This window comes from Melitaea cinxia, chromosome 30, assembly GCF_905220565.1.
Source record: "Melitaea cinxia chromosome 30, ilMelCinx1.1, whole genome shotgun sequence".
NCBI lineage: Eukaryota > Metazoa > Arthropoda > Insecta > Lepidoptera > Nymphalidae > Melitaea > Melitaea cinxia.
In genome coordinates this window covers 8,180,649-8,208,599 of record NC_059423.1, presented here as the reverse complement: position 1 = coordinate 8,208,599, position 27,951 = coordinate 8,180,649, and the positions used below count along the sequence as shown (strand labels likewise).

At 35.2% G+C, this 27,951-nt stretch overlaps 1 protein-coding gene and 1 long non-coding RNA gene across 2 annotated transcripts in view; both read left to right on the top strand.

The window, feature by feature from the left end:
• LOC123668040 overlaps positions 1-21,959 on the top strand; it is a 40,790-nt gene extending 18,831 nt beyond the window's left edge. The window contains exon 2 of the long non-coding RNA XR_006745515.1: positions 21,897-21,959. This is a non-coding gene — a long non-coding RNA (uncharacterized LOC123668040). The remainder of the gene's footprint in view (positions 1-21,896) is intronic.
• Positions 21,960-22,044: 85 nt separating this feature from the next.
• The window catches only part of LOC123668039 (ankyrin repeat domain-containing protein 50), a 53,525-nt gene continuing 47,618 nt past the window's right edge, over positions 22,045-27,951 (top strand). Inside the window, 5 exon segments of the mRNA XM_045601835.1 lie at positions 22,045-22,546; positions 23,049-23,197; positions 26,036-26,233; positions 26,785-26,903; positions 27,072-27,208. Coding sequence (XP_045457791.1) covers positions 22,179-22,546; positions 23,049-23,197; positions 26,036-26,233; positions 26,785-26,903; positions 27,072-27,208 — 971 coding nt within the window. The 5' untranslated portion in view covers positions 22,045-22,178.

Below are 27,951 nucleotides of genomic sequence, written 5' to 3'. Positions count from 1 at the left end.
ATCAGATCCTGGTTTTCTTATCATGGTACTAAACTAGGGTTATCCCCTTTCTAACAAAAAAAAAAGAATATTCGGTATATCCAGTAGAAAGTTGTGTGGTATAATACAACGTAGGTCGGCGAAAAAAGCGTCAATTAAAAACCGCATTCCTAGATATAACTCGAAAAGTACTTGTTAGATCTCAAATAAATTTAAATGGGACCAAATGACACACACCACCTTTCGATCAAAAGAAAATTTGTCGAAGTAACATACATAAAAAAACAGTCCAATTGAGAGCCTCCTTCTTTTTTGGAAGTCGGTTAAAAAGCAAAGACAATACACAAAGCCAAACTGAAAAAAAAAATTCAATTAGAAATACAAATATCAATGAGACGGTTGAGGTTGTTCGAATTTTAAAAATGATTAATCATCATCACATCAACACTTCAGCCTATCGCAGTCCACTGCTGGACATAGGCCTCCACAATTTTACGCCAAAATAGGCGTGAACTCATGCCCACAGTCACCACACTGGGCAGGCGGGTTGGTGACCGCAGGGCTGGCTTTGTTGCACCGAAAACGCTTCTGATCGGTTTCGTTCCGTGTGTTTCAAAGCCAGCAGTTGGATGGTTATCTCACCATCGGTCGGTTTTTTAAGTTCTGAGGTGGTAGTGGAACTGTGTTATCCCTTAGTCGCCTAGATGTCCTTACAAAATTTCTAATTAGGTAGGTATGCCGCGGCTGCCCCCCATTTTCCTTTGGACCGGCTACCGCCCCCACTAAAAGCTTTAGCGCCCATTAGAGTTCGGTACCGCATCCGCTGGGAACGTTTGGTTTAGATAAATATTGATAGGAGCGCATATATATATATATATATATATATATTTACTAGCTGACCCCGCAAACGTTGTTTTGCCATATATGTTAGTAACTTCCTCACCCCCCCCCCCCCTGTTATAACTTAGGGGGATGAAAAATAGATGTTGGTCGATTCTCAGACCTACCCGATATGCCCACAAAATTTTATTAAAATCGGTCGAGCCTTTTCGGAGGAGTTCAATGTTTAACACCATGACACGAGAATTTTATATATTAGAAGATTTATTTATTTATTTTAATTTTTTTATTTGACTATCGTAAAAATATACAAGTTTTTAAGTTATATTATGTGGAAGTGGAAATAGGAATAGGCATAATGTTTGCAAGCTAAACGTGTACATTACAAAACAATGCCGTCACATGTGCAAACACAAACAACTTTATAACAAAAAAAAAACCCCTGGAATAATCTAGATAATGTAGAGTTCATACTTCGCGTTTACAGGACTTGAGCGTAATTTCATATGTTGTGTTACACTAGTTGTGGTCTCTGACTTTGTACGTATGAATATTTTAATGTTGTCAGCAAAGTATTCCGGAATGTTATCAATATTGAATTTGTTTTTATTGAGGTAGGGAAGGCACAGCAAGGTATCGCTTGGTATTTTATAACAGTTTGTTTTAAAGAGTAACTGCGTAGTTTCTTGCTGTTTTTTCTTTGTATAATCTATGTTTCTTTTCTTTTTTTTTAAATTAATTTATATGTATGTAATATATTGTGAGATCAGTTCGGTTTTCAATTAAATAAACTCGGATCACGAAAATATTCACCGATTTATTTCACTGCTTGATCTGTTCACATTGCAATTTTCTCCAATACTGACATTACAAACTGATTATCCTTACATATAACCTTTTATTTCAATCTACCCTACAAACATCATTCACTTTATACATTGCTACATATAAATAATCGACTAACAATCATTCTATTTTTTAAACATTGATATTATTACTTGATTATAACTATTGATTCTAGTCATTGATTAATACTCTATTCTAACAATCTATACATATAATAAAATGGTAGGAAAGTCAAAACTGTACATTGAATATTTTTTTAAAAGAATACTTGGGGTGTGTTCTACAGTCGATACCGAAGCCAAAAATATAGTTTTTAGAATTTCTGTCTGTTTGTCTGTATGTATGTCCGGGATAAACTCAAAAAGTACTGCATGGATTTACTTCAAATTTGGCACGAATATTATTAAGAAGTCGGGTCAACATATAGGCTACATATTATCACGCTATCACCTACGGGAAACGAGCAGTGAACCTTTATTTCTTCAACGCATTCTGTAACAACGTGTAATCTAACGACGCATATTTGAATGTTGTTATTATGTTAATACCCATGCTATAAGCTAGCTTCATACTATAAATAAAGACATTCTGTAGTATATTTAATATCAGCATTGCATCCGTGCGAAGCCGGGGCGGGTCGCTATCTAATATATAAAATTCTCGTGTGTTTGTAGTTAAACTCCTCCGAAACGGCTTGATCGATTCTCGTGAAATTTTGTGTTCATATCGAGTAGGTCTGAGAATCGGCCAAAATCTATTTTTCATTCCCCTAAGTTATAAGGGGGGGGGGGGATTGAGAAGGTTAATAAATTATGGCAAAACGTTTGCGGGGTCAGCTAGTATGTAATAAAATAATTTTTAAAAATTGAGTTTAAAGGCGTTATTTTAAAGCCTATTTGAATAAAGTAATTTATGATTTCGAGTTTGAATCATAACAGTAATAAACATCCTATAGACCTTTGCATTTATAATATTACTAGATAGTACAAGATTAAAAAATATATAATCCGTCTACGATGGAAAGGACTCTACTTTGTACGACGTCGTCGGTCGTTGTACCGCTTTAGACTCTTTTATTTGCACGTGTTAAATTATGCGTATGCAGGCAAATGTGAAAAATAAAATGTGTTTAAAAAGCGCGGGAAGCGAGAGCTCGTGCTCCGCCATAATGGAATGAAGAGCTCTTTCAAATTTCGAATTCAATATGGCGGCTTTTTGTTTAGGGAAGTGGTTACGTTTTTTGTCGATTGTCGATTATGTTAAATTACTTAATTTATATTAAAAAAAAATTATATACCTATTTAATAAATGTGTATTGTGTGTTTTTTTATTCATAGTTATATATTTTTGTATTAAATCAGAAATATTATTATGTTTTTAAATTCGGTCACTAACGTTATGACGAGCGTGGTAAATATCCCGCTTTAAATATAAATACTTGATTAAGTTTGTTGTTGTGGTTTTTATAATCTTATTGGACACATTAGTTTTACAAATTAGAATGTGTACCACCTTGCCATAATGACGGCTGTGGGCGTTATAACTAGGAAGTGAACAAAACGGAACTTAATATGAATTAGATTTAATGGAACTCGGTACCAGTTTTATTATCAACAAGCGCAATCCCTGACTTCGTTCCTGTTTAAAAATTTTGCAAATTTTACAGATATTCGAAATATACAATTCAAAGTATGTATAGATGTGTATTAGTTTTACTAATCATTCATTCATTCATTACAGCCTATACAGTCCACTGCTGGACATAGGCCTCCACAAGTTTACGCCAAAAATAGCGTGAACTCATGTGTGTTGCCCATAGTCACCACGCTGGGCAGGCGGGTTGGTGACCGCAGTACTGGCTTTGTCGCACCGAAGACGCTGCTGCCCGTCTTCGGCCTGTGTATTTCAAAGCCAGCAGTTGGATGGTTATCCCGCGCCGGTCGGCTTTTTAAGTTCCAAGGTGGTAGTAGAACTGTGTTATCCCTTAGTCGCCTCTTACGACACCCACGGGAAGAGAGAGGGGGTGGCTATATTCTTGAGTACCGTAGCCACACAGTACATTTTCTTATAGTAGTTTTACTATAAGAAAGTATAAATGAAGAAAAACTTTTTCGTTTACAAAACATAAAAAAAAAACATCGCTCTGATGTGTAGTGGTGTGAGTGTAGGCGCTCAAGCACCAGTTTAGTTCGATTCCCGCTCAGAATGTATATTTGTGTTTGTCCAAATATTTCTTTCCGGTTTGGGTGTCTGTCCTTGTACTCACCAGGGCAGTGTGTGTGATTAAGCTGCGATCCTTTCCCTACATGAAGAAAGAGGCCGATGCCCAGCAGTGGGATGTTACAGGTTGTATCCTGATTGTAGGAATCGTGAAGATAAAATGCCCTTTGCATGTATAATTACTCTGAAAATTTGTGTTATAACATGTTGTTTTAAAGTTAACTTATTACTTACTAGTACTTGAAGATATATTTTTTGAAGTTATACTTCTTTTGGCACGTAAGGGATAAATGATGAGAGTTACGATACGCGCGCTAACCGTTAAAATAACCGACACCCTGCAACTAGCTAGTCAACAAAGAAGAAGTTAGCAACGTGAAGTTAGCTAGACAATGAAGTATAACTTATTAACGCGTACATACGTACACACACATTTTTTTTTTCTTAATGTTTATATTGATTTTCTTTTATTAAATCTACATCCCAATACATTGGTTAGTAATATCGAAAGTTTAGTTTTTAAAACACAAACAAAGTTCATAACGTTACGTAACGGCCTCGTCCGGTTATAAAATGTACTATTTTTATATCTTTTATTATCCGTAACGTAAACACGTCATTATAATTAAGTCATTCTATTTGGCCACAAGCTGACGCGCCGCGACAGGTCACAAGGCTTTATGAATAAATATTATCAACTTCTGTATCTACAACTATGTATGGATAATTCTAATATATAAGAATCTCTAGTAACAGCGCTTGTTATCGAGCTCCTTCAAAACGGCTTGATCGATTTTCATAACATTTATTTGTGTACATTTGGTCGAGTCTGACAATAGATGTAGGCTATTTTTTTATATCTCTAAGTGTTAAAGGTGTCCCTAATACGTATGACAACAAAGTTTGGCGGAGTAGTTAGTATATAAATAAATATGAATCGCCATAATGTGCGTATGCGCATAACTTCTGCTAAGTAACTACTACTAAACTACTTCTATTAATTACTTCTACTAACTAAAACTAAAATTGGATAATTCTTTTTTGTTGTTTGCTATTGTCAGAATTAGGTTTGAGTAAAAGAAACTTTAAAAGAAAAAATTTGATATATTCAAAATATAGTTTATCTGACGACGCGTTAGCGCAGCGGCCACAGTACTGGCTGTTTAGCTTGCGATTGCGGCTTCGATTCCTGTTCGTGACAAACATTTGTATAAACTTTATAAATGTTTTGGTGTGGTTTGGGCGTTTTAACTTGCGTATTTCCGGATCCCGACACAGGAGAAAATCTTACTGGGGCCGTTGAGTGTGAAGCGCTTAGTAATAATTTTTAACAAAAAAAAAACCGACTTCAAAAAGGAAACTAAAAAGTGAAAAATAAATTTACTTAGTACAAAGTAATTCGTATTTTGATTTAGTTAATCAGAAATGATTAAATAAATATTTTATGATTTTGAAGTCGGTGCCACGTAAAACAATAACTACTCTAGTATCTACTCATAAGTTGTATTCAGTTTTCTTTCATAATTTGTTACATTGACTATTAGGTTGAATACTGTTATTATTCTGTTATTGTTTTGATATATCTAATAATATTTTTTGTACTTGTTTGTTGTGTGTGTGTTGTTTGTATTTGTTATTGTAGCCAGGTTGTTGTAGTATTTACTTGGCACCAACGCAGGTGCTGTGACCGTTGCGCTAACGCGTCGACATACTATGAGTAAAGTTCGCTATCAGGTGTACGTAATAACAACCGGGACTGACAGCCTAGCGTGTTCTCCGAGGCTAGGTTGGGAGAACCACAAGGATTAACAACTAGACCAAAAATAAATATTTATATAAACATAAATATCCACTCCGAGCTGGAATAAAACCCGCGACCGTCGGTGTTTAGGCGCCGCCGACACGGCACATGCACCATTATATCAAAGCGGTCGTCAAACAGCAAAAGGTAACTGCTGTAAATTGTTGAGAAATTCCCTCGTTGCAAAGTTCTCATCAATAGAAACGAATTAAGTTCAAACAGCAGGTAATTGCTATAAGTCGTTGAAGAGTACCCTCGACTATCTTTCGTCTCCATCATCAGACTGAAATGGCACTTTATAACTCATATATATGCAAAGTTCTCATCAATAGAAACGAATTAAATTCAAACAGCAAGTAATTGCTATAAATCGTTAAAGAGTTCCCTCGACTAACTTTTGTCTCCATCATCAGACTGTAATGGCACTTATAACTCATACAGGTGCAAAGTTCTCATCAATAGAAACGAATTAAGTTCAAAAAGCAGGTAATTGCTATAAATTGTTGAAGAGTTCCCTCGACTATCTTTCTTCTCCATCATCAGATCGACTCCAGACCTTTATTAAATAGTAGTGCTTTATAGTACTTAATGAAAACATGATTAAATTACTAGTCACCCTTACGATTTTTGAAAGTTTCCCTCGATTTCTCTAGGATTCCATCATCAGATCCCGGTTTCCTTATCATGGTACCAAACTATGAATATCTCCTTTCCAACAAAAAAAGAATTATCAAAATCGGTTCATAAACGAAGAAGTTATCTCCGAACATACATAAAAAAAAATTATATATACGGTCGAATTGAGTAACCTCCTCCTTTTTTTGAAGTCGGTTAAAAAAAATGATATCGATAGCACATGTGTGTTAAAATTAAAGCTGACATCCCTATCGTCGCCATGTTTATTTTTCGTCCATTGTTCTAGCGTTCTTTCAACTGTTTATTAGCCGTTATGGACTATCGATTTTTATCGTCATAGAATATTTTATAGAAAAGTTACTACTATTTATAATGAAAATTTGTATGTATGTTTGTTACTCAATCAAGGGTCAGGAATGAACGGATGGCGATAAAATTTGGGACAGAGATCGGTCTACAATAGCTCTAGGATAGTTTTATTCTGCAATATTATTCTAGATGTTTGCAGAAGTTTTTACACAATCATAAATACACCTGATATATCAATATAGCCCCCCCCCCCCTGTGATATTTCGTGATTTTCCAACGGAATACAAGATCCCAACCTGATTAAAGGACTACCTAAGATTATACACACATATAATTGTAAGTTGTGATAGTAATATTAGCCTATGTACGATTTCATCCTGTGCCCCCGCCCCTCGTGATATTTCGTGATTTTTTTCCGAACCCCTTCCCTACTTTCGAAGCCTAACGTAATTATTTACGATCACTTATATATTATATTATATTTTATACAATGTCTATTTCGTTTATAACTATATTATAAACTAGCGAACTCTGTCCGTCCATATTTTTTACACAATAAGTAATCTCCTACATATCATATACTAAAACCTTCTCCGGAACACGCTGCATCTTATGGTATAAGTATTATTCCGATCGGTTCAGTAGTTTTCGCAGTATAAACGAACAAAAAAACCAGCTCGCTCTATGTTATTAATAATAATAAACCGAATACACCATCCTCGATCGTCTGTGATGAGATTATACATCCCACGAAAATGTGGGGGTCGTGGCTTTTTAAACGCTAAAAATCTCCACAATCGTGAGGTGTATAATCTCAGAGAGTACTTTTTAAATATGAAGAGCGATATGCACATGGGCGTTGTTGCAGTTGATAGGGGCTTTACTCCGCTGTCCTTAGGCAAAGAGAAATGGCGTAAGCCTATAGTAATGCGTACCGTTGACCGCGTGGCCGTATGGAAGAGCAAGGAATTACATGGCCGGTTCTACAAAGTTCTGACAGACCCAGATGTACTGTGGTGGCTGGTCAGCCCAGCTCTATATCCTGGTTACAACACGGGAACCTCTTCGGAGAAACCGAAGGTTTTGTCTGTGCAATTATGGACGAAGTTATTAAGACGAATAACTACCGGAAACATATCATGAAAGACGGAACTCCAGACATATGCCGAGCTTGCCATAAGCCTGGAGAATCCATTAGACATGTTGTTTCCGGTTGTAGTCATCTTGCTAACGGTGAGTACTTGCACAGACATAACCAAGTAGCCAGGATTATACACCAACAACTTGTTATTCGATACGGCCTCGTTGAAAATGAGTTGCCTTATTATAGGTATAGCCCAACGCCATTTCTTGAGAATGGTCGTGCATTGCTCTACTGGGATTGATCTATTGTCACTGACAGGTTTATTGCAGCCAATAAACCTGATATAGTGCTAGTAGACCGATCAGCGCGTCGAGCAATTATTGTTGACATTACAGTTCCACATGACGATAATCTCGTAAAGGCCGAAAAAGAAAAATTAAGTAAATATTTAGACCTTGCCCACGAAATTACCGGCATGTGGAATGTAGACTCAACAATAATTGTTCCTATTGTTGTATCGGTTAATGGTCTATTAGCGAAGAGTTTCGACCAACACCTTCAGAAACTCTCACTTGACTGTTGGATCAAGGGTCGGATTCAAAAGGCAGTGTTGCTTGAAACGGCCCGCATTGTGAGGAGGTTCCTCAGCCTGGAACCTTAACTACCGGTGGTGGCCTGGGCCTCAACCTGCCACCGGAGGACTACTATTTTTATATTTTTAAATATTTTTGTTTGTCTTTTTTATAAATATATTTAAAAATGTAATCATAAGAAAATATATTGAATTAGAGAAATTATAATAATAATAATAATCTTTATTTCGGGACTAGCCCATATAGTGTTAGTAACAATGATGCTTATAATCTAATGTTAGTACAATTACATTTAAATAATTAAATAATTACATTTTAATAAATTTTGAATTAACAATAACTATAATAATATTTTTTAATAATAATAATAATTTTAAAACAACTAATATGTGCATTCCTTTTTTTAAATATTATAATAATGTGAATTATAATTTAATTATTAATTTATTAACCATTTCATTATCATTATTAACAATTTATAAATTAAGGAGTTAAATACAATGAATTAAAACACAAAACACAAAATAGACATGAAAAAATATATATATCAAGTTAATCAGTATCATTCAATCCTCCTTTCACTCTTCTCACTCTCGTATTAGTGTAGATAGATTTAAATTTTTATTGCTCTTGGTTAACTTTGAACCAGTCACCTTTTAAGTGCCTGTCCGCCGGGTCATATAAACTTTTATAAAACAATCAAAATTGAAAAGTTGTAGAAGCGTATTTAAACAAGTACTTAAACAAAGTTACTCTGAAGTCTGAATTAATTAGAACATTTTAATTAAACGAAATTTAATTTAAATCAGAGTTGATATTGTTTTTAAACTGGAAGTTTAGCGTGGTTTTACATGTATTTATATTATTATATCAAATCGAGTTAAATTAAAAAAAAAAAAAATTCAATAAAAAAATCAAGTAAAATTAATTTTTGTTTATTCAAGTACTTTTTATAAGTTCTTTTGGGTCATAAAAATCAAAATCAAAAATAACTATTCAAATAGGCTTCAAAGCACTTTCGAACCGTCATTTACAAATTAAAACTTTTAAAAAGTGATTATTATTTTTAAAATTGAAGCTACCACCGATTCGGAATGCAGATTCCACATCATTTCACAATGTATGTTTTAGTATTTAAATAGCTGTACCCTGCGCACGTTACTACGCTTTTCAATTTTTTATTTTTCTGGTCGTATCAACTCGGAAACCTTTGTGGGCTCATGCAGAACCATGATCAAGCATAGTTTACGATTCTATAAAGGACATACAGACAAAGATTCATTTATAAACAGATTAAAGATTAAGTGCTCCCGCACATATACAATTGTAAGTTGGCCGACTTTGAAAGAATTGTATGAAATTCTTGTGATTAAATTAGTTTAATCACTACTTAAATATTAATTTCTTTTCGTGCAACTCGGCGTAAATCGCAGAGTATACTAAAAGGTATAGTGACATATGGTAGCCCGCACATCTTCTCCAACTAAATTGTCCAACTAATTAATTTGATACCGATCGCATCAGAATCGAAATTCACTTCCGATCGACGTACAATTAAAAAGTTGTCCAACTGTTCGTTAGCACGGTAACCTTATACAAGCTCGCCGACTATCCAACTTAGTTGGTCAGTCGCACGGCAAGATGGAAGAAGACTACACGCGTGCGCGTGATTTCCCTACGCCCGGATCTTCGTCGACGGGTACGACCTCTGCATCCCGATCACTTGTTGCAAACGAAAAAGTAGAAGAACTTATAGATGAACCTTAACTTAAAAAAAAAATCGCATGTTTTAGAAATAAAAAAGGACATGTGTTTCAAAAGCCCGTGAATATATATTAATTATATTTTTGACTTTCTTCAACGGCTATAGCGAGTCGGAAGGGTGTGTCCTATTTGATTATTACTGGCCCAATTAGATATACGAGCTCATCAAAAGACGAAATACTCATTCTGTAGTATCAAAAAAATTTACCTGGATAACATCTGAGTTTAGAATGCAATGTATGATGCTTCCCATATTCTAATCTATTACTATATAGGGTGCACCCAAAATTTTCTCTTTGGTTTTGTCTTATTTTTATTATTAGAGCAATTAGAGCGGTTTTTTTCCGCATTTTCACGCACACGCACCGCGCTAGCAACACTGTCACTGATTAAATCGAATAGTCTGCGGCTCACCAACCAACAAAATAAAGTTGATCAACTAAATTGTAAACGTACGCAATTTAGTTATTCGGTAGTCGGCCAACTTAATTGTATGTGTGCGGGGGCACTAACAACATACATGCTAATTTATCTTCAATGTATATAAATAAAAATTAATCACAAATACGTTACTATTCGCAAAACTCGTAAACGGCTGGATCAATTTGGGCCATTTTTTTTTTCTATAAGTTTTTTAATACTTTGTAAAATGTCTAATTGTCAAGATAATTAATTGGACAATTTCATAAATGGTAACGATTATTTGAACTCCATGACTTTTACAATTTGCAAAATAAGACAGAGCAAAGCCTGACAGGTTATCTACATATATACAAATAAATTAAATTGGAGTGTCTGTTTGTAATATTAAAATAACCGCTTTTTACTAAGCGCATATGGATGTATACACGGTACATATACCAAAATAACATTTTTTACAATTTTTGCCTGTCTTTCTGTCTGTCTGTCAGTTTGTTTATTTCGATTAATCTCTGAAACATCTGGACCGATTTTGACGGGACTTTCGCTGGCAGATAGCTGATGTAATAAGGAGTAACTAAGGCTACTTTTATTTTAGAAATGTATTTATTTTATAACTCTGCGAACTGAACAATAACTTTTTTGTTAAATTCCACGCGGACGAAGTCGCGTGCACAGCTATTCTATTATATAATATAAACTTATGTGTGTTACCTGTTACTCAATAGTAGAGTACTGCGGTAAATCGACCGAGGTCGCGGCTTCGGTTATCGGTTACATTTTCATTTTAAAAGAGTTGCGTAGTTTCTCGCCAATTCATCTCTGCAGAATGAACATTCCGAGTCGGTGGTAGCTCCACTTTTAACTATAATTACTGTATTAAAACAAATATATATATATATATATTAATACGTGACGCAAAAACTTTTTACCCCTTTTTACGTAAATTGCGCGGACGGAGGAGTATGAAATTTCGCACACTTATAGTTCATATAGAGAAGGAGTTCAGAATGCTAATATTTTTTTAAAATTATGCATAAAAATATATTAAATCAATTAAAAAAAAAAAAAAAAACATTACACACCTAACATGTATTTGACACACACGCATATTATACTATTTTGTTGATTGTCAAAGTCTGTAGTCAAATTGAAAAATTAAAAAAAAGGTTCTTTATTTTCGTAATTAATGGTTTTCTTTCATTTAAATTTTTAATTATGGTCGAATTTCGACCTCTGGGCGACCACTAGTATAATTTTAATTTGTAAAATGAGGTTTTAAATAAAAAAATTTAAGCCTACTTGAATATAGTAATTTTTGATACCAAAAAGGTGGCAAACAAGCGTACCCTCACCTGACCCACCTGATGTTAAGCGGATACCGTAGCCTGTAGACACTTGCTACACCAGAAGTCGCAAGCGCGTTGTCGACCTTACCCCCCCTTACCCCCAACCCTGACCAGGAGTTCTCTCCACCTTACAGGAGCACAGAACTGCTTGAAAGCAGTATTATTTATCTGTGATCTTGTGTAAGGTCGAGGTACTTCCCCAGTCGGGCTGCTCCAGATTTCGCAAAAGATATTTTCTGCTGCCTTAATGATTTCAATTTTTGATTTTGAGTGTTAATGTTGTAACGCCGATGGGAATACGCTGGCGTTTGAATGGTATTTATTATTCACTAGTGTTTGCCAGTTGCTTCGCTTGCGTTATTTCCCTGAAGACGTTTAATTGTATAGGCTTGTGAATTGACCTCAAAAGTGGAGCAGACTGTGTTAGTATCAGCAGCGCCTCGAGCCATCACCCGCGTAATTCCGATCCCGTAGGAATTTCGGGATGAAAAGTAGCCCGTGTTGTTCTGAATGTCCAGGTATCTACGTACTAAGTATCTTGACGATCACTTCAAATAATGAAAATGAAATAGTAATAAACCGTCCTTACAAACTTACCTTATTAGTAGGGAATATCCATATTTTTGAATGTTTGGGAAATTATTTTTTTCACTAGTCTTTTGAGGCAGTTGAGGTCCTGCTTTCTGTTCAAATTGTGGATTCGATTTCTGAGACTTGAATACATACCTATATGTATTTTTGGTCACAGCACTGGTTTGTGGCTGTTGCACTGGCGGTTGTGCGTTCGATACCCGCATATGACAAACATAATTATGTATTGGCCATACAGATGTTTGCCGTGGTCTGGGTGTTTGTGCAGTCCTTGTGGGTCTCCCCACCGTGCCACGGAGAACACGTTAAGCCGTCGGTCTCGGTTGTTATCATTTACAACTGATAACGATCGTTACTCATAGTAGGGAATATATCCGCCAGTCAATCGTTCTCCTACACGGGGAACAAGGCCTATGCCCAGCTGTGGAATATTACAGGCGTATGCGTGACGTGAAACGGCTGTTACAAAAAAGACAGGCTTTAAAACCCCTATCTAATATATAAAATTCTCGTGTCATGGTGTTAAACATTGAACTCCTCCGAAACGGCTCGACCGATTTTAATAAAATTTTGTGGGCATATCGGATAGGTCTGAGAATCGGCCTACATCTATTTTTTATACCCCTAAGTTATAAGGGGAGGGGGGATTAAGCGGGTCAATAACATATACGGCAAAGAAACGTTTGCGGGTTCAGCTAGTATTAATATATAGGTTAAGGACCGACCGTGGGTTTTAAAAGAGGTATATTAATACATTTCAATACATTACTGTCTTTGTCTGCGTCATCGGGTAATAAAATATAGTTTTGCGCTTGTTTTTAAAGCGTAGGCGGAGTACATATTGATCTATGCGGCGGATGTTGTCTGTGCAGTTTTTTAGGGTTGCGTAACCAGTGTAGTTCTTCATCATGTCCAGACTTTCTCTGTTCTTTATATTATCACAAATTGTCTGTTACGGTTGGTACTGTTTGAGAAAAGCCTTCTTTTTGAAGTTAAACTTCTTTACGTACGCTTGACTTGGGGAGTAAGCTGGTGAATGCGTGACGAGAGCGTTACGAAAAGTGTGATCGGGCGTGGCGAACGGAAGCTGAGAGGGAGATATAAGTTAGTGAAGGTAAAAAGAGAGAGAGTTACGTTTCGTAAGTTTTACTTCAGTCGTGTCGTCTAAAGCACACTCGTTTTGTAACATTGTGTCGTTTACAGGCCGTTTCGTTCATTCCTTCATTCTCTCAATTAATCGCTTATTGACGCACTTAATAATTTGTTTACTTATGCGTTTTTTAATTTCCTAATTCATTCGCCATTAGTTAATAAATTCCATTTTTCATGGAACCATTCTTTCACCTTTTAATTCGTTCAAAGTAAAATCTAAAATTCAACGTATTTCATTCGTTGTGACGGATCCGCAATGGGTACAACTGAATATCAGTGTCGGATTACTCAAACCCAGTTCTGAGTGACTTTTTTGGGACACAAGCACAGCACATAGTGGCAGATATTGCTTAGTGCTTACGTTATTATCTATTATATTTCAATTTATTTTCAACCACTTCCATACGATACGGTCTGTAATATCCCACTGCTGGGCATAGGCTTCTTTCTTCATATAGCAGGAGGATTAGAGCTTACACGCTGCTCCAATGCGGGTTGACGGATATATATTCCCTACTATGAGTAACAATCGCTGACAGGTAAGTTTTTATAAAAAATAGTATTTTTTTTCTATTTATGTGTTTTCTCTTTTCGTTCATTATTATATTATTATATTCTTTTTATATCTATATAAATAAAAATAATAAATGTTGCCAAGCGCATAACTCGAAAATGGCTCGACCAATTCGGCTAAATTTACTTTTTTTTTTGTAAGTTTCTTAAGGCCTACGGATGATTTTAATACTTAAAAAAAATCTATATGAATAAAAATCTGTTAATTTTTAACAGAACGAAGTCTATTTTCTAAATAAATATTTTGTGTAATTTTGGTGCAGATGATAATAAATATCTTTCTCAAAATCAATTCAGTTAAATATTCGAAATACCACAGAGAATAATAAAACATTTAAACCTTCTTCGAATAAATAGTTAACTTTAAACGAATTTTTTTTACGTTCATCATCAAAATCATTTAAATGTTCTTTTATTAAAGTTAAAAGTTATTATTGATATTATAAATATTTTTATTTTAAGTGTACGATAGTGTTGCTATCGTGTTATGTTTGCGGAAATGATTTGACCTTTGTAGGAGTTGTTTTGATAATTTTTTTTTGTTTATATAATATATGTCTTGTTATGTTATCATATATTGCGTAAATTCAAATTTTTAACCGACTTCCAAAAAAGGAGGAGGTTCTCAATTCGACTGTATTTTTTTTTTATGTATTATACATCAGAACTTTTGACTGGGTGGAGCGATTTCGACAAATTTTCTTTTAATCGAAAGATGGTGTGTGCCAATTGGTCCCATTTAAATTTATTTGAGATCTAACAACTACTTTTCAAGCTATATATAATAATGTGTTTTTACTTGACGCTGTTTTCGTCGACCTACGTTGTATTATACCGCATAACTTTCTACTGGATGTACCGATTTTGATAATTCTTTTTTTGTTGGAAAGGAAATATCCCAAGTTTAGTACCATGATAAGGAAACCAGGATCTAATGATGGGATCACAGAGAAATTAATGGAAATTCTCGAAAATCCGTAATAACTTTCTACTGGATGTACCGATTTTGATAATTCTTTTTTTGTTGGAAAGGGGATATCCATAGTTTGATACCATGATAAAGAAACTAGGCACTGATGATGGGATCCCAGAGAAATCGAGGGAAACTCTCGAAAATCCGCAATAACTTGTTACGGGGTGTACCGATTTTGATAATTTTTAATTTAATCTATAGCTGATGTTTATCGTGTGGTCACATATAAATTTTATCGAGATCTGATAACTACTTTTTGAGTAATCTTTGATAACGCGTAGTTACTTGACTATTTTTTCGTCGATCTACGTTGTATTACTCGTTGATGTAATTGAAGTCGGTTTTTTTTTTCGTTTGCAAGCAAACACAATTATTGCCCATAATTACGGTTTTATTATAAGTAAAAAAAATTTAATTTAAATAAAATAGTATTTGTATAAGAGTGAATTAAAAATATCTTATTTAAGTGCGTTTAAAATGCGCTTTTGATTCATCGTTTTACAAAAAGTATTTTTTATTTCAAATGTTTCTTAAGGTAGATTTTAAAAGCGCTTTGTCATCGTTATTTTTTAATTTATATATTTTATTCATAAAAAATCTATATTAATCTTAAAAAATTAAACTACCGCCGACCGACCACCGCTCTAGTGTAATGTTGCGTGTGCCGTGTCGGCGGCGCATAGATAGCGATTGTTACTCATAGTAGGTAACATATCCGCCTCTGATTCTTCTCCTATATGGAGAAAGATGACCAGCAGTGAGATAATACAGGCTGAAGAAAAGCTACCACCGATTCGGAATGTAGGTTCTGGTGAGGAGAATCGGCAAAATACTCCGCCGTTATTCTTCTAAAACCGTCAATAAATTACTCAAATATTAACTCAGTCATAATTATGTCACATGTGTAATACAGCGCCACGAATAAAATGTTTTTGACTACTAGACTAATCAATTCGAGAAAAAGTAGGTTCTCAATTCGACTCATCATCATCATTATCATTTCAGCCTATTACAGTCCACTGCTGGACATAGGCCTCCACAAGTTCGTGCCAAACAATGGCGTAAACTCATGTGTTTTGCCCATAGTCAGCACGCTGGACGGGTTGGTGACCGCAGTACTGGCTTTGTCGCACCGAAGACGCTGCTGCCCGTCTTCGTCTCAATTCGACTGTATTTTTTTATTTATGTTACCTCATAACTTTTTACTGTGTATCGATTTTTAACCTATATCTCGTAACTTTTTATTGGGTGTACCGATTTTGATGATTATTTTTTTGATTGAAAGTGCTTGTCACGTCACATTTGAATTTGATTGAGACCCGTTGAGAACTTTTTGAGTAGTCTCTAATAACGCGTATTTACTTGACTATTTTTCGTCTACCTTCGTTATTTACTGGTCGATGTTATTGAAGTTGGTTTGCTTTTGTTTGCGAGCAAATACAATTATGTTGATTGGTTTTTTATTCGAGAGTGGATGCTTGTCGTGCGGTCCCATTTAATCTGAGCGAGATCTGACGAGGAGTTATTGAGTTGTCTTCAATACTGTGTTTTTAAAGTACTTCACTACGTTGACGATGTTAATTCTATTGTCGATGTAAGTTGATGTCTTTTTATGGAAAGAGGTTCCTCATGGCGTGTTGCGGAGGGGTACCCCACGGGGCAAAAATCGTCCGTAACGTTAAATAAAAGTGTAAGATTTTTATGTATAATCAATTAGTCATGTATGATGGCTATACAGTGTGTAACGTATAGTCTAAGCGATGACTGTTATTATTATTGCAGTTTGTTATTATTATTACATCCTTCGATGATTATTAAAAGTGTTAAGATAAATTTGTAGTTTTTTTTTATCGTAAAAAATGTATACCCGTATAATTATTTTCTTTATACCTCGAATAGAACTTGAAACTAATATTTTATGACAGGGAATTTCGTTCCTATCTGGTCTCCCACGACACCACAACAACACAATTTGTGCAATAATCTTTCAGATATGTATAAATGAATCATTTACCTGTTATTTATCAATCAGCCTACGAACGGTCAGTTGGCGGGAAGGTTGGTGAATTTTTGATTACTTCCGGCGCCCGAGGGTTCTGCCCTGGGACCGTTTGTAATTAATATGTGATTATTTGAGGGTAGTCGTCTGTAAAGTTGAGGCATCTCTCCTATTAAGCTGTTCCAACGACTATGTATGTTGTTTATTCATTTAGCGCTAAGTATCTGCTTAAAAGAAATGCTATATGACGTCATGTTACAACTCGTTGGAGCAGTTAAAGATCTGCTAAGTGATGAAGCACTACGGTTAATGGGGAAAATCCATCATGGAAACCCTCCAGCGCGGGGGCGCCAGAAGATTATGTCAGACTCCTACTGACTAAAAACCACCACGTGTGAGCAGTCATCCGCCTGGGTGGGGCGAGATGGGGTCGCGCTAGCATTCGCCACCTACGGTTAATTTAACTCTACCCCAACTATATGTAGTGAAGATTCTTTTGCCCAGCATTGGGATGTTAACAGGATGACTCAGAAGTTTTAATTAGAACTAGTTGTGATAAATTACAATAAAATTATATAAAAACTAATAAAAAAGGTAATAGGATCTTATATATAAAAATGAATCGCAAAATGTGTTGCTAAGCGCAAAACTCGAGAACGGTTGGACCGATTTCGCTAATTCTTTTTTTAAAATGTTCCTTGAAGTACGAGGATGGTTCTTTCGGAGAGAAAAATTAAAAAAAAAAAAATTTAAATTTCCTGAAAAAGTCTAAAAACAACACTTTTCTATACTCCCATACAAAAGATTTGTGATAATACTTAAAAGTCAATTCGAACTTTAATACCATACGATAAAGTTTGTGTTAGGCGATACGAAGTTCGCCGGGTCAGCTAGTCACTAGATATATACTTAACTAGCATCCCGCTCCGGTTTCACACGGGTATTTAACAGAAATTACAAAATATTTTTTTTCCCGCGGATACCCAACAGTGAAAGAATGTTTCAAATCGGTTCAGTAGTTTCGGAGACTATTCAATGCAAACAAACAAACAATCAAATCTTTCCTCTTTATAATCTTAATATAAAATTCTCGTGTCACAATGTTATTTACAATACTCCCCCGAAACGGCTGGACCGGTTTTTATGAAATTTTGTGTGCATATCGGGTAGGATTGAGAATCGGCCAACATCTATTTTTCATATCCCTAAGTTATAAGGAGATTAGTCGGGTTTATTATTACATATATGGCAAAACAACGTTTGCGGGGTCAACTAGTATTAGTATAGATTTCACCTATTTTATGTCTCCAGTTGATACGGAAATATTACTTCTACCCACACGCTTTAAAATGTCAGTTGCATAATATTCTTACATCGCGAACTAGCTTTTATACGAGGCTGTTATACAGCTGATACAAGAAAGAGACATTAAATTAAACCAGATATACATACCATTTGTGATCTATATTCAAAACATCGGACAAATAGGAGCAGTTTTTTTTTTATTTTTTTTTATTTTAGTGATATATCCACAGGCTTATTATGCCCGTGCTTTTGTTATTCCATATATATAGGTATATCTTTTTTTTTTTTTAACATGCATCGGTATAATCACCGCAACTCTAGAATCCTAGAAGCCTTAATAACTAGTCTTAAAATGTCTAAAACTCAACGCGAGTCCACTGATCACGACTATTCTATATATTGCTTTTTTATATTTTTATATAGTAATTATTTTTATTTTTATTTAGTGCTGTGTGGCTACGGCACTAAAGAATTTAGCCACCCCCTCTCTTCCCGTGGGTGTCGTAAGAGGCGACTAAGGGATAACAAGGTTCCACAACCACCTTGGAACTTATGAAGCCGACCGATGGCGGGATAATCATCCAACTGCTGGCTTTGAAATACACAGGCCGAAGACGGGCAGCAGCGTCTTCGGTGCGACAAAGCCAGTACTGCGGTCACCAACCCGCCGCCCAGCGTGGTAACTATGGGCAAAACACATGAGTTCACGTTATTTTTGGCGTGAACTTGTGGAGGCCTATGTCCAGAGTGGACTGTATAGGCTGTAATGATGATGATGATGAATTATTTTTATTGTATTTACACTTATTTGCTAACTACAATATATGTACACTTATTTGCTACTTACAATGTACACTTAACCTATGTTATTGTTAGTAGTTAGGTACTTTTTTTTGTGTGCTTAGATATCGTTTTATCCATTTAACTTTTTTTTTTTAATTTTTATTAATATTTTTTATGACTAATCCTATCTTATTAAGTACATATATAAAGCCTTATCATTACAATTACATTATACTATACCTATACTATTACATTTAATTTTATTATTTATATTACACTAGCTGACCCGGCGAACTTCGTATCGCCTAACACAAACTTTATCGTATGGTGTTAAAGTTCAAATTGACTTTTAAGTATTATCACAAATCTTTTGTATGGGAGTATAGAAAAGTGTTGTTTTTAGACTTTTTCAGGAAATTTAAATTTTTTTTTTTTAAATTTTTCTCTCCGTAAGAACCATCCTCGTACTTCAAGGAACATTTTAAAAAAAGAATTAGCGAAATCGGTCCAACCGTTCTCGAGTTTTGCGCTTAGCAACACATTTTGCGATTCATTTTTATATTATAGATACATTACGTTTAGAGGAGCAGTAGTTTAAACCCCTTGTAGTTTTGACCCCGCTTTCTGCTCCGGATGTTGTGGCTTCGATTCCCACCTCGGGTCTGAGTGTCATAATATACATATATTTATATATGAATTTTTAAAAAATCGTAGCTATACTAGTCGGCTGTTATCTATAACAAGCATTAAATTGCTTACTTTAGGCACAGACGACTGTGTGTGTATGTTGTATATATTTATTATTAAGTATTTTCGTTTTGTAATGTCTTTTGAAAACTCAGAAATTTTATTTATAAATTGTACTTTAGCTGCATTTCGCTGTTTTAATCATGTAATTTCCGATCCTGTGAGTATGTCGGAATATAAATAGTAATAATAATAAAACACCAACGTACCAAACATTTTTGAATATTATATCAAAAATTGACCGCTCCGGCGGGATTCGAACCCGCGTCTCCGACTGACCGTGTCGGCGCTCTAGCCAATTAAGCTATGGAACGACGTACCCGCTAGAGCGAAATTTTTGATATGATGATTTTTATTTTCGGTTTAAGCGAACCGTGGCGCCGTCTATAGTGAGTTCTTTACAGAGACCCGTAACTATTCAAAGTTTCATATTACAATGAAAATCTTTGACAGGAGACGACATCATGCTATTTTTAATAAGTACGATTTTATTTTTTTATTTTTTTATTTTTGTGTTACCCTCACATTAGATGTTACATTAAATGTTTAGAATTCCTAATGTGAGGGTAACACAAAAATAAAATCGTACTTACCAACGTACCAAGTTTCATTTTGATCAGAACAATGGGTTTGCGTGAGAGATTAACAAACATACTTACATCCTTAAAAAACTTTAGCGCTTTTGATATTTCCTAGTATTCGAAGGATTTTGAACTTAAATTAATTTCTTCAGGACTCTAAATTATCTTATTTAGGTCTTTTGGCTGTATTTTGTATCAATATATTGTTATTCCACTCTATTTATATCTTTTTCGATAAAAAACTTAAAAGCTTTCATCTTATCGTTGCCATGGCGACAGTTCACACATGAATGGGTTGAAAAGTTATTGAGACCAAGACCTACGGCTCCGAGGGACCTAGATTAGGTTTTTTGTGAGCACTAAAAGGGACACCTATGTTTAACCAGCTTTGATGACTTAGAGATCGGCTTGTGCTGGATACTATATCTGTATATATACAAATAAATAAAATTGGAGTGTCTGTTTGTAATATTAAAATAACTGCTTTTTATTTACTGCATATGAATATATACACGAAACACCAAAATAACATTTTTTACATTTTTTGTCTGTCTGTCTGTTTGTTCCGGCTAATCTCTAAAACGACTGGACCGATTTTGACGGAACTTTCACTGGCAGATAGCTGATATAGTATGGAGTAACTTAGGGTACTTTTATTTTAGAAATTTATTTATTTTACAACTTTACGAACTGAATAATAAGTTTTTTGTTTAATTCCACGCGGACGAAGTCGCGGGTACAGCTATTTAATACATAAATTTGTTAATGTACCTTCAGCTTTATAGTTTGTTTTGAATTGTAATTTTTTATTATGAAATAATTCATGCAATTTGAAATAAATAATTATTATTTTTTTAATATAAGTTTTAACATCTATAGGCTCTTAAGTGCCCATGCCTTTTTTATTTACATTTTAATTTTCAAAGCGTTGAGGCGTATTATTTTCAACATTGCATGCTTCAAATTACGAACTAAAGCTTATTTTCTCTAATTCGATGGTGAGTCCAAAACTGACCGTGAGAGATATATATACCTATATATACATACATATTTATGTAGGTTAATCATTAAGAGAATTATTTATAAAAAATGTTTTTTTTATGCTATATGCTCCATGCATTACTATTTTATAACACACTACATGCTTTATACATTACATGTGTAACTCTACAATGTTAATTTACCGCATGTTGACGGCTACTCTCATTTTTCTAAAACAGCGCCCGCCGCTAGTTTCGCGAGCACATCTTCAATAACTAAATATTAAGAAATAAATTATTAGCTGTACGTTGCGTGAGAATTTTTTAAGTTTAAAGTTTTGGTTTTCTTATCAATTTCCTTTTTGTTACAGATAAACCCGGCAAAGCTGGAACATCACAAAATGCCCCGAACATAAACGTAATATTAAACAAAAGAAAAACTACTAAGTCTTTAGAATGACTAGAATCTCCTTCGAACCTCACGCATGTGATAGAATAAAACGTAAATATAACTCTATTTTATTACGAGAGATATCTTTTGAAGAGTCGCGTTCCTGTAGTTATTAGTGTCAATTAGCGAAACCAAAGTAGCGGGGAGGTTACGCCCTTCGTGGGGCGATCAAATTATTTTTTCTAACCAAAGTTAGCTTAAGATGTCGAATATGCCAATATATAGTCAGGTGCTGCCTAAATCTCAGTATAGATCGAAGAATTCTAAAGGCAGCACCGCGAGAGAAGCTAGGACACAGAATTCTAGAGACTTCGATCCGCTGAATTTCAATCACGGCGGGAACATTCAAGTACTAAATGCTCCGTTGGAAAGTAGAGTCGAGAAAATGGAGAAAAGGGAATCGAGGAGGAAGGATGAGACGAGGGCGAGGCGGACTCAGAATAGGAGTGAAAGGGCCGACCCTAACGAGGGAAAGGTGGAGGCTTACTTACGTCAGAACCAGATCAGCATCAGACAGCAACAGCATCGACATTCTGCCGTGAGACAAGCGGAGCATCGAGTCAATTTACGGTGAGTTTCCTGATAAGCTTAAAGGCTAGTTTAATCATTTCCTAATAAAGATATCTTCAGATAGTCTCATTATAACGGTATCAAACAATTAAAAGTTTTTTTCTGGTTTTCTTTTAAACTCCACTTTACTGTCAGATATTTCTGTTCGCAACAAGTAATATTTTGTCATTTCTGTAGCATATAAGTTGCTGATAGATTCTTGTAGAGCAGAAACAAGCTTTAAAAAGGCAGGAAAAAAAGTCTTTCTATCTTCGACATTTAATTGAATTAGCTGCAATGATACCAAGAGACTTGATTTCTACTATCTACATAGTAGAAATCCTTTTGAAGTACTTCGAGCATTTTCTTGTAGTCCGACGTAGGTCATTTGTATTTAAAATAAGGGACACATATATTTACGCTTCAGCCTGTAAATCCCACTACTGGGCAAAGGCCTCTTTCCCCACGTAGGAGAAGGATCAGAGCTTAATATATTTTAGAAAATATGTATTTTAAAATTTAGATCGCTACCGTTGAACGAGGTGTCCGCTCGCGGGCACGATCGGACGCCGACTGAGCGACACCGGGGGTTCCCCGGCGATAGGGAAGCAAGAGAGTACCGCCGGGAGAGAGAGAGGGACAGAGATAGAGAGAAGGACTTCGATTTTGATGGTACGTTTGGTTTTCTTTCTTCATTCACTCTGTACAGTGCAACTGTACATCTTTTTTTATACAACTCCATAGTTACTCTTTACAAAACTGTCAGTCGTTATAAATTTATTCATGTCTTCTATGAAAGGCAGCGCAGCTTGACACACATCTTTGTCATTAATAATTATGTAAATAAATAAATATCTTATAACGTACACACACGGTCGTCTGTTCCTGTGGTAAGCAACTTAATGCTTGTGTTACAGGTAACAGCCGACTGTTATACCTTTTTTTTGATAAACATACATAGAAATAATACAAATATTACACACCCGCAACCCGGGAAACAGAAAGTAGGGCCAATACAAACTGTGTCAACGCTGAAAATCATGTCAATAGTCATGTGTATATAAGACACATAAAAGCATAAAAATGTATTATAAATGGTAAGTAGTAATTAAATCTAATGTTTAATATTAATAGGATTAACAAGTGTAACACAAACCTTCGGAGGGTATTAGTATATTTTAGAAGCATTAGAAACTCATGCGTGAACATAATTCACGTAATTATGACATGAACCACAACATAATGTTAATATGGATTATTGTAATTCTAAGAATGACATGTTTTTATTGGTTTAAAAGTTTTGTTTTTATATTAGCTTTTTGCTTGTGGCTCTTGTAGGGGGAATTCCCATTATGTACAATTTTATTAATCGACTTAGGAGGTTATCAATTCGACTGTGTTAACTCAGAACTTTTTACTGGATGGACTGATTTCGCTGATTCTTTTTGTTTTTCTCGAAAGGTAGTGCTTGTCATTCTGTCCTATTTAAATTTAATCGAGTTCTTATGAGTACTTTTCGAATTATATCTAATAATGCGTATTTACTTGACTATTTTTCCGACCATCTACGTTGTATTATACATCATAACTTTTTACCCGACTGCCAAGGAAGGGTTATGTTTTTCGCGCGTATCTTGTATGTATGTATATTTGTATGTAATATTCTTTACTACCTCATATTTCCAGAACCACAGAACGGATTTACATAATTGAGGTATCGTTAGGTTCGTCTTAGCTGCCCAAGTGTTCTTAGATAGGTGACATTAAAAAAAAATCAAACATGGCGGCTGCGCGAAGCCATTGTAGTTAATAAAAAAAAATTTTTTTCTCGAATACTACAATATGTGTATCAAATTGAAGGGTACAATACAAGGATTTTAAAAAGGTATATCATGATTATTATTACCGTAATACTAATAAAGAAATACAATATTAAAGTTTAAAAAATGTGGACTTTGCTCTTTCGCACGCCTATGCCATGCCAAACTCGCCTCATAGGCGACGATCAACTTCGGGGTGTAAGCCTTTCTAATAAAATACAATGGTTAAAAAAAAACATACAATTAAAATTACAAATAAAAATTAATAAATATCACACCAATTTACAATTACATTAATAAAATCAATAACAAATACATAATACCAAATACAAACAAATAATTTTAATAATAATTTCATTATATTAAAACTAATAGTTGTTGACCTAAGCAGTCACCTATTTGCTAAAGGTCAGGCTTACGTTGCTTTGAGCAGAGTGAGATCTTTCTCCGGGCTTGCTATCAGTTCTCTTGACCCTAAAAATTTACTTAATCAACCACATGATGTAAACTGTTTTAATAAATTGAACCGATTACGCAATATGTCTGACTAAAAAGACATAAATAAAATGATAATTTAAAAAAAAAAAAACAAAAAACCCGCCTGCGTGAAGAACAACTAATAGAAAATCAACTGAAAAAGCTGGAACAAGATAAAAATTCAATATGCACACAAAGTCAGCGAAATAAATAGAAACAATATCAAACATTTTGTGCTGTACATTTAAAATATATTAATACGGTAGTCCTTCGGAACTTTATGCAACGTCGTAGATAATATGCAGTCGGAGGCATGAAATTGAAGGATAAGTCAAATCATTCTCTCTTTGTGCATGTCTCCGACTGCATGTTATCTATGACGTTGCATAAAGTTCCGAAGGACTACCGTATTAATATATTTTAAATGTACAGCACAAAATGTTTGATATTGTTTCTATTTATTTCGCTGACTTTGTGTGCATATTGAATTTTTATCTTGTTCCAGCTTTTTCAGTTGATTTTCTATTAGTTGTTCTTCACGCAGGCGAGTTTTTTGTTTTTTTTTTTTAAATTATCATTTTTTACTGGGTGTACCGATTTTAATGATCCTTTTTTTAATTGAAAGCTAGTTCCTGTCTTTGAAGTCCCTTTTAAATTTGACTGTAATTTGAAGAGTTTTCGTCTATCAACTATTTCTCGATGTAATTGAAGTCGGTTTTATTTTCGTGTTCAAGTTGCAGTTACAATTATTTTGTACTAGCTTTACGTCCGCGTCAGTGCGGGTATTATACGATTGCGTCTGGTTTGTTTTCTTCCGTTAAAATGTAGCCTATGTCACTCAGTGATAACGGAGCATTTTCCCCGTGTATTCGAGTTTATGTATTACAAACAAAAATAAAAAAAATACAATAATTGTGTTTGCTCGAAAACGACGCAAAACCGTCTTCGATTTATATCGACTAGTAATACAACGGAGATAGTCGAAAAAATAATCACTTAAGTAGGCAGTGTACTAGCTCTCGAAAAATGAAATGATCATCAAAATCGGTACACCCAGTAAAAAGTAATGTTCCTATACATAATTACCGTTAAATTGAGAACTTCCTCCTTTTTTGACGTCGTTTAAAACTATATACTTGTATCAATTTAATCAAAAAAAAAAAACATAAAATCTTGAAAAAAAAAACTACTGCTATTTTCGTATTTTTTCCAGGGTCCCCACTAAGTCCCATAGCTCCAAGGTCCGGAGAGAAAGAGCGTCCAGTACGCAAGTCCATCTCAGCTCAGAAAGTCTCAGAAATGATATCGGCAGATAAGAGACGATTCTTCTGTAGAGAGTGGGTGTTCCAGAAGATAGCCCATTGTCTGGAACAGCGTGCTCTTAGTAAGACCGCTGGTGCTTTGATATTGGGTAAGTTTACCAAATTTTCATAGAAAGCTCGTGAATATGGGGACGATGCGTTGGAGATATGGACACACCGCTGGTTTTGTGGCTGTTGCGCTAGCGGTTGCGGGTTCGATCCCGCACATGACAAACATTTCTATTAACCATACGGATGTTTGTCGTGGTCTGGATGTTTGTGCAGTGGAGACAAGGAGCTTGTGGGTCTCCCCACCGTGCCTCGGAGAGCACGTTAAGCCATCGGTCCCGGTTGTTATCATGTACACCTGATAGCGATCGTTATTCATAGTAGGGAATATCATATCCGCCAATCCGCATCTGAGCAGCGTGGTGGATTAAGCCTTCTCCTACATGGGGAAAGAGGCCTATGCCCACCATTGGGATATTACAGGCTGAAGCGTTAGCTGTATATCAGTATAGAGAAAAGATAAATATATAGTTAACCAAACTTTGTCTTCCTTCTAGAAAAAGCCCTTTGCTCAAGAGTGAGACGATAATAGCTGTGTATGTCATTGTATTTTATCAATTTCTAAATAGTTTCCTTTTGACGTTAATTCCAGGTGACGCGGGTAGTGGTAAGACAGCTCTATGCCAAGAGCTGAGTCAGCCAGGCAGTGGTCCCCAGGCGAGGCAGCAACGTGCTCTCAACCGGCGACTGCTGGCTAGGCATTTTTTACAGGTTAGGGGCCAAACTCGGTTTGTGAGGCGTGCAAAATTATTATATTTTTTCTGATTTTCGTACATTGCTTACGAAGTGACTTGTAAATTCTTTCGAGAAATAAAGTCTTCCTTAACCGTATTGTATTTAGTAAGAGAATATAAATGATATATAACTTCTATATTTCAGGGGCCGGGTGAAACCAGCGAACGACCTGGAGAATTCGTTCGTTCGCTAGCGATGCAGATCCTGAGCCACTCGTCACACACCAGACCCAACGAGAGAGACCCCTCGCCCAAGGAGGGCAGCACGCCTAATAGCAATAGGTAAAAATATGTAAAAATTTAAAGTTTTTTTTATGTCACTAGGTCGGCAAACAACCTAGGCTCAGGCTCACCTGATGGTAAGCGATTACCGTAGCTTATAGACGCCTGCAATACAAGAAGCATCGCAAGCGCGTTGCCGACCCAATCCCCAATCCCCCCGGGAGCTCTGGTCACCTTACTCACCAACAGGAACACAATACTGCTTGAAAACAGTATTATTTAGCTGTGATCTTCTGTAAGGTCGAGATACTACCCCAGTCGGGCTGCTCCATATTTTGAGCAGGAAATTCCTGCTGTGCCCTACCTCCGTCATCGAATTCATCAAATTTTACTTGATTGTTTTCTAATGTTCACGCGAATTTTACTCATTATAATAAAACAATGCTTTCGGATTATATCGTGGTTTACAGGACAGTCCAGTCCTCCCCGTGACCATGGTTGCCGTAAAGTATCCGAAACGTCGGGCATTTGAAAGACATTAATAATCTGAAAAAGTTGTTGTATTAAATTTAACTTTTTTTGATTTTAATAAAATACTAAAATGATTATTTTATCAAAAACCAATACATTACACTAATGTCACAAAGGTTGACTTCTTCTTTTGAGTGCTATAAGCTGCCGGGCCAGAAGGAGTCACTCCCTCCTCAGTTAATTAATACACTCATACTTTAATACAAAGTTATAAAAATAAATAAGCTAAGCTTTACTTTTTTTTAATTAAAAAAGAGAAAAAATAAAGTATA